Below are 7,801 nucleotides of genomic sequence, written 5' to 3'. Positions count from 1 at the left end.
GGTGTCCCTCAGCTCTGAGGCAAAGCAGGGACTGCCAGGCACCGCAGTGCCCGGCGCGGGGCTCAGAAACCCTGCCCTTTCCCGAGGCTCCCGCCATACGTTCTCTCCGCTGTGACTCCTCCCTCCCCCAGGTTACCAGGTGACGGGGGTGTTCATGAAGAACTGGGACTCCCTGGACGAGCATGGCGTCTGCACCGCCGATAAAGACTGCGAAGACGCCTACAGGGTTTGCCAGATCTTAGACATCCCTTTCCACCAGGTGTCCTACGTGAAGGAGTACTGGAACGACGTGTTCAGGTGAGCGCGGGCAGGCGCGGAGACGTCCCGCCTCGTGGACCCTTCCCAGGGAGGCATCGCCACCGTCAGCAGACAGCCCACCGCCAGTGCCCTTGGGCAGGGGCGCCAAAGACCGTGCTGGAGGCCCCAGCCCCCCTGGGAGCTCTGCGGGAGGCCAGGCTGGCTCCACAGCACCCCGCGCCTGTTCCTTGTTAACACCAGCCAGGAGTCTGTTCCTCCTGCGCCTTGAGGTGTTCCTGCTGCTGACAGCACGGGAGCTCATGCCGAGGTCTCCCGGGAAGGCGCCTCCAGGCCAGTGCCCGTGCCAGTGCCCGTGCCGTGCCCGCAGCTGCTCTGCCTGCAGTCTCCTCCCGGCACTGAGCCTGCACCTGGCGGCCAGGTGCGGCTTTTCAGTAATGAGAACCATGAGAGCTACGTGTGTTGCTGAGTCATGTACAGACACTGTGCTAAGCACTTAGACCCTCATTTAAGTCTTACCATAACCTTAAAAAGCATTATCCCATTTAAAGGATGAGAAAACAGCTTAGAACAGTCATGTCAATTGCCCAGGCTCAGACACCAAGTGGCAGAATCAGGACTGAGCCTGAACTGAACCCGAGGGTTTCCTGACCCTGGAGTGTAACCCTCTCTGTCCACGTCACTGCCCCTTGGACGCCTCCATTGACCATCCCAGGTACCAGCCTGTTCAAGGCCACCACTCCAGCCCCGACCCTGCCTCTAGCAACAAGGAACAGTCCCGAGCTACACATGGGCACTTGTCTTCACTACTGCCCTGCGGTCCCAGTGAGGGGCTCCCTGCCCCTCTGTGTCCCAGTGAGGGGCTCCCTGTCCCGCTGTGTCCCAGTGAGGGGCTCCCTGTCCCGCTGTGTCCCAGTGAGGGGCTCCCTGTCCCGCTGTGTCCCAGTGAGGGGCTCCCTGTCCCGCTGTGTCCCAGTGAGGGGCTCCCTGTCCCGCTGTGTCCCAGTGAGGGGCTCCCTGTCCCGCTGTGTCCCAGTGAGGGGCTCCCTGTCCCGCTGTGTCCCAGTGAGGGGCTCCCTGTCCCGCTGTGTCCCAGTGAGGGGCTCCCTGTCCCGCTGTGTCCCAGTGAGGGGCTCCCTGTCCCGCTGTGTCCCAGTGAGGGGCTCCCTGTCCCGCTGTGTCCCAGTGAGGGGCTCCCTGTCCCGCTGTGTCCCAGTGAGGGGCTCCCTGTCCCGCTGTGTCCCAGTGAGGGGCTCCCTGTCCCGCTGTGTCCCAGTGAGGGGCTCCCTGTCCCGCTGTGTCCCAGTGAGGGGCTCCCTGTCCCGCTGTGTCCCAGTGAGGGGCTCCCTGTCCCGCTGTGTCCCAGTGAGGGGCTCCCTGTCCCGCTGTGTCCCAGTGAGGGGCTCCCTGTCCCGCTGTGTCCCAGTGAGGGGCTCCCTGTCCCGCTGTGTCCCAGTGAGGGGCTCCCTGTCCCGCTGTGTCCCAGTGAGGGGCTCCCTGTCCCGCTGTGTCCCAGTGAGGGGCTCCCTGTCCCGCTGTGTCCCAGTGAGGGGCTCCCTGTCCCGCTGTGTCCCAGTGAGGGGCTCCCTGTCCCGCTGTGTCCCAGTGAGGGGCTCCCTGTCCCGCTGTGTCCCAGTGAGGGGCTCCCTGTCCCGCTGTGTCCCAGTGAGGGGCTCCCTGTCCCGCTGTGTCCCAGTGAGGGGCTCCCTGTCCCGCTGTGTCCCAGTGAGGGGCTCCCTGTCCCGCTGTGTCCCAGTGAGGGGCTCCCTGTCCCGCTGTGTCCCAGTGAGGGGCTCCCTGTCCCGCTGTGTCCCAGTGAGGGGCTCCCTGTCCCGCTGTGTCCCAGTGAGGGGCTCCCTGTCCCGCTGTGTCCCAGTGAGGGGCTCCCTGTCCCGCTGTGTCCCAGTGAGGGGCTCCCTGTCCCGCTGTGTCCCAGTGAGGGGCTCCCTGTCCCGCTGTGTCCCAGTGAGGGGCTCCCTGTCCCGCTGTGTCCCAGTGAGGGGCTCCCTGTCCCGCTGTGTCCCAGTGAGGGGCTCCCTGTCCCGCTGTGTCCCAGTGAGGGGCTCCCTGTCCCGCTGTGTCCCAGTGAGGGGCTCCCTGTCCCGCTGTGTCCCAGTGAGGGGCTCCCTGTCCCGCTGTGTCCCAGTGAGGGGCTCCCTGTCCCGCTGTGTCCCAGTGAGGGGCTCCCTGCCCCCCTGTGTCCCCGTGAGGGGCTCGCTGTCCCTCTGTGTCCCAGTGAGGGGCTCGCTGTCCCCCTGTGTCCCAGTGAGGGGCACCCTGCTCCTCTGCTGTTTCAAGGGCAAGGGAAGCCTCCCCCCTGTGTCCCAGTGAGGGGCTCCCTGCCCCCCTGTGTCCCAGTGAGGGGCTCCCTGCCCCTCTGTGTCCCAGTGAGGGGCTCCCTGCCCCTCTGTGTCCCAGTGAGGGGCTCCCTGCTCCTCTGCTGTTTCAAGGGCAAAGGGAAGCCTCTGACCACACCCCATGGCAGCCCCCCTCCTGGGAAGTGCAGCTTTTCACGCTCTGGAACTTCTCACCTGCCACTCGCCCCCACTTCCTCTTTTCAAGATAACACCCTCCTCCCCACTAGACCGTGGATCCCGCCAGGAAGGGCCAAGGTTATACATCTTTTTGTTCCGAAACGTCGCTCTGCCCGGCGGGGCCTCCTGTGGGGGAGAGGGAACAGGCCGGGCACCACCTCCCGCTGCCTGAGCTGCGGAGCCTCTGGGTCCAGGTGTGTCGGGTGCCGTAGGTGAGGGCGGAGTGTCCTGCTGAGGGGGCTCCCTGCCCCCCGGTGTCCCAGCGCCTTAAACACGTTCCATGGAAACGCTGACAACGGCGTGTGCGAGGCTCCCCTTAGTGAAAGCTGCGGTTCTGGTGAGACAAGGAGAAACGCTGAGCAGCCCGGGGATCGGATGTGTCTTTGAGGGCGCTTCCACACTGGGGAGTGAACGTTGTTTCCTTTAATTCCAGTGATTTTCTAAATGAATACGAGAAAGGAAGGACTCCCAACCCTGACATCGTCTGCAACAAGCACATCAAGTTCAAGTGCTTTTTCAATTACGCGGTGGATAACCTTGGTGAGTGGGTCAGGTGGTCTTCATTTGTTTCCTTAAAAAGACGTAGGATTTTCAGAGAAAGCCACAGCCAGACCCTCGTACGCAGTTTCACCTTTTAGAAGGAAAGGAAGCAGGAGATCGGGAACAGTGCGTGTCTCCCCGGAGAAGGGGCTTCCTGGTGCCCACCGGGCGCCCTGGGAGGAGGGCTCACAGTGGCCACAGGCAGGGCCAGGGTCGAGGCCCCTGTGGGCCATCCTTCTCTGCGCAGCTCCCTCCGATGGGGGTGTGGTTCTCGGGTGTTTCGGGCACCCCCATCGGGCCCAGGAGTGGCGTGCAGTCCTGTGGCTGCCGCCCCCCCACCCCCCAGCCCCGTGGTCCTGCTGAGGCCTCTTCTCTTGCTTCCGAAAGTGGTCCCTGCTTTCCCCGACTCCGGGTCCTGGGTCTCTGTCCTGTTGCTCTGGTTTGAATCCGTGTCTCCGTGGCCTGTTCTGAAGCATCTGCACCCAGGGCCCTGCTGCCGAGGACAGCTGGCTGCAGTCTGTCCCTGCTTCCCCTTCCTCAGCTGCCTGTGGGGCCTCCCACCCTTCACGCGGAGCCTTCCCAAGCCGCCCTGCTGGCCCAGCTGCCCCCACGGCGGTCACCACAGAGAGTTCCCCAAGGCCCGGCACAGGTCTTCCACTCTGATCCATCCCATTGTCGCTCCCCCGCCCTGTCTGCCCACGTGCCAGCGACCCAGGGTGGCTGCACCTCTGTCCCGTTAGCACTGGTGGCCACGACGGGGACAGAGCAGCTTGCAGAGCTGAGGTCCACGTGACCTGCAGCTGAGGTGATGGAAGCTGCGTCATGGAGCTGGTAGTGAACAGATGCCCACGGAAGCAAAGAACAAAACAATCTTAGATCTGGATGTGGGACCAGCTTTAAAAACATGGAACTGCGTAGAGGCGCGTGCTGCCTGCTCGGTCTCCACGTCCACTGCAGGACGGTGAGGTCGGGCCGTGAGCTGACTGACCATGTCTGCGTCTGTCCGCCGAGCCCCTGTGTCCTGAGCCCGCCCTGTGGCCCCAGACGTCTGAGGAGGGCAGGGCCCGCGTGTCTGCCCCAGGGAGGCGCGTCCAATGGGCTCCGTTTAGTGGCGGCGCAGGCAGGAAGGAGTGGCAGGTGCAGGGAGTGTTGAGTTCCACGTGAGTGTGTTTGGAAACAGGCCATCGATGGACTGAGGGGCTACTGTGGGTCATCACAGCAATGCGCAGGTGTACGACCTCGGGTCACGTTCGGGCGGGACGCCAGGGGCAGACCTGCCATGAGCAGGAGAGGTGCCCGGGAGGCACGGCAGCTGTTGAGGGTGAGCGCTTGTCTGTGGAGGCCGAGGCTCCGTCACCTTGGCAGAGCCTGGGGCCACCGTTGGGTCCTGGGAAGGAGTAAGCTTCCTGCGTGGGCCGAGCCGTCCAGACCAAAAGCACATGCAGGCGCAGCTCCTCAGAGGCGCCCGCGCCGCCCGCAGCACCTGTGCGCTGGGAAGGAGGTTCCAGGCTTTTCTGCTCTGTTGGGAAAGCAGCCAGGGCGCCGGCCGGTGTGGCTCAGTGGTTGAGCACCGACCAGGAACCAGAGGTACACCAGTTCGATTCCCAGGCAGGGCGCATACAAGAAGCAACCAATGAATGTGTAAATAAGTCGAACAACAAACTGATGTCCCCTCCCTCCCTCCTCCCTCCCTCTCCTGCGTCCTTTCGCTCTGTAATCAATAAAATAAAAAGAAAGAAACTCAATCAGGATGTAGTAGTGTGTTCTCCCTAAATGTCCCTTTTCAGTAGTTCATCTGCAAGTGTCCGTTCCTGTGTCTTGTTTCCCACGGAGCTAGTTTCGCTGCAGCTGCCAGAAAAGGCCTCTGAGAAAACTGTGTCCGGTCCTCACAGTGAGGCGGTGCGCCTGGGCAGGGCTTTCGCTTGTGCACCGTGTGGAAGGCAGACATGGACCGCGCTGATGTCCTCGCTGGGATGACAGTCACGCAGGGCGGGCAAAGCCGTGAATGTGGGAAACAGTTTATACTTGTATTATTGCTTCTTTATTATTGTCTTATTATTATTAATCTACTTTTCCCACCCCTGTACATATTTATTATTAAAGAAAAAAATTTTTTTAAATATATTTGTATTGATTTCAGAGAGGAAGGGAGAGGGAGAAAGAGAGAAACATCAATGATAAGAGAGAACCATTGATCGACTGCCTCCTGCACGCCCCCCTACTGGGGATCGAGCCTGCAACCCGGGCCTGTGCCCTTGACTGGAATCGAACCCAGGATCCTTCAGTTTGCAGGCCGGCGCTCTATCCACTGAGCCACAACAGCCAGGGCAAAGAAAATTTAAAACCACAGAACAGCAAGAGGAGGGGAGTATCATGTCTAGTTTCACTTCCCAGAATCAAAGGCATGGACTTCAGGGTACTTTCTTCCTCTCTGTCTGTACATTTAAAAAATGGGGTCACATTATTCATACTATTTCCCTCCATGGCATCAGTCTTTTCCCAAGTCATTAACATTTCTTTGTAAGTGGTCTGTCATTATCGCGATAGTATTTTAATTTATACTAAGTTCTTGTACTAAATTAAGGACATAAAGCCCATTTCAGTGTTTCTTATACTGATTTTTCCTTGAGCTGGAATGAATGAGTGGATAGACAGTAACTTCTGAAAGGCCCGTAAAGATGCCCTGAGACCTGTAGCAACGTCGTGTCGTTTCAAAGGCCCCTTCCCCGGGTCTCGGTGTCGGAGAAGGCGAACCCTCCTGGGGTGGCAGCCTTGGCTGGTGCTGGCCACGGCCAGCGAGCGCAAGTCCAAAACCTGATGGTCGTGTTTTTAAAACCTCCAGGAGCAGACGCGGTCGCCACGGGCCACTACGCGCGGACGTCCCTGGAAGATGAGGAGGTCTTCCAGCAGAAGCGCGTTAAGAGGCCAGAGGGCCTTTTCAGAAACCGATTTGAAGTTAGAAATGGTGAGTAACGTGCAGTCAGAGCTCGATTACCTAGACCAGGCGGGCGGCTTTGGAGAGCGCCCGGGTCCTTGCTGAGCGTCCCTGCCCCACTCGGGGTGCTCCAGGCCGGCTTGTTCGTTTGGGGTTCCTCAGGGGGGTCACTTCCCGGGCCTGTGGGTGGTCATCTGCCACCGGGAGAGCCCGGCGGCCCGGCCCGGCAGTGGGACATTGGATTGTGAGGTGCCCCTAGACCCTGGGGGACCCCGGGCCTGAGAGATTTGACGACGCAGCTGGATCAGGCCCTGTTGCTCCGGCAGGTTCTCGAGGCTGGAGCTGTGGCCGTCAGTTTGGTGTCTGAGCGTCAGTGTCCATGTCTGAGATGGGGATATGTCTGCCCACACCGCTAACCTAGAGTCAGGCTTGGGGTCCCGGGAGGAAAACAGGAACTGCACAGAGAGCATGTCACGCGGGTAGCCGAGTGCAGCGTGTCGAAGCTGCCAGAGCATGGGTATGAGAAGCGGGGAAGGACGCCGCACGCTGGCACGGCATCAGTTCCTTCATTGGTCAGTGGACAGAGGGGGCACGGCATCAGTTCCTTCATTGGTCAGTGCGCAGAGGGGGCACGGCATCTGTTACTTCATTGGTCAGTGGACAGAGGGGGCACGGCACCAGTTACTTCATTGGTCAGTGCGCAGAGGGGGCATGACATCAGTTCCTTCATTGGTCAGTGGACAGAGGGGGCACGGCATCAGTTACTTCATTGGTCAGTGCGCAGAGGGGGCACAGCATCTGTTACTTCATTGGTCAGTGGACAGAGGGGGCACGGCACTCTGCCACCGGGAGAGCCCGGCGGCCCGGCCCGGCAGTGGGACATTGGATTGTGAGGTGCCCCTAGACCCTGGGGGACCCCGGGCCTGAGAGATTTGACGACGCAGCTGGATCAGGCCCTGTTGCTCCGGCAGGTTCTCGAGGCTGGAGCTGTGGCCGTCAGTTTGGTGTCTGAGCGTCAGTGTCCATGTCTGAGATGGGGATATGTCTGCCCACACCGCTAACCTAGAGTCAGGCTTGGGGTCCCGGGAGGAAAACAGGAACTGCACAGAGAGCATGTCACGCGGGTAGCCGAGTGCAGCGTGTCGAAGCTGCCAGAGCGTGGGTATGAGAAGCGGGGAAGGACGCCGCACGCTGGCATGGCATCAGTTACTTCATTGGTCAGTGGACAGAGGGGGCACGGCATCAGTTCCTTCATTGGTCAGTGGACAGAGGGGGCAGTCTGGCTGGCCTAGAGGAACAGCAGCCCGGGCTGAGCCGGGGCCACGGGGCCAGGATCCGCACTCTGCACTGTATCTGGTCCCTGGAAGCGCCCTCATCAGGACTAGCGAATAGCAGAGGAGCCGCAGGGGAGCTGACAGTGCCCGCTGGGCTCTGACACAGACACGTGCACCCGGAGAGCGTGCATCTACGCAGGGCCGTTGCCCCAAGGCGTGCCCTTGACCACAGCGGGCTCAGTGCGCCTCCACGCCAGGACGGC

General features: G+C 61.2%; 1 protein-coding gene across 1 annotated transcript in view; it reads left to right on the top strand.

Moving 5' to 3' along the window:
- Nucleotides 1-45: 45 nt before the first annotated feature.
- Nucleotides 46-7,801, top strand: part of TRMU (tRNA 5-methylaminomethyl-2-thiouridylate methyltransferase) — a 15,053-nt gene continuing 7,297 nt past the window's right edge. Inside the window, exons 1-3 of the mRNA XM_014533163.1 lie at nucleotides 46-297; nucleotides 3,223-3,329; nucleotides 6,172-6,294. Of these exons, the coding sequence (XP_014388649.1) occupies nucleotides 155-297; nucleotides 3,223-3,329; nucleotides 6,172-6,294 (373 nt within the window). The 5' untranslated portion in view covers nucleotides 46-154. The remainder of the gene's footprint in view (nucleotides 298-3,222; nucleotides 3,330-6,171; nucleotides 6,295-7,801) is intronic.

Source organism: Myotis brandtii, unplaced genomic scaffold (assembly GCF_000412655.1).
Source record: "Myotis brandtii unplaced genomic scaffold, ASM41265v1 scaffold952, whole genome shotgun sequence".
Lineage (NCBI taxonomy): Eukaryota > Metazoa > Chordata > Mammalia > Chiroptera > Vespertilionidae > Myotis > Myotis brandtii.
This window is presented reverse-complemented; position numbering and strand designations above follow the sequence as displayed.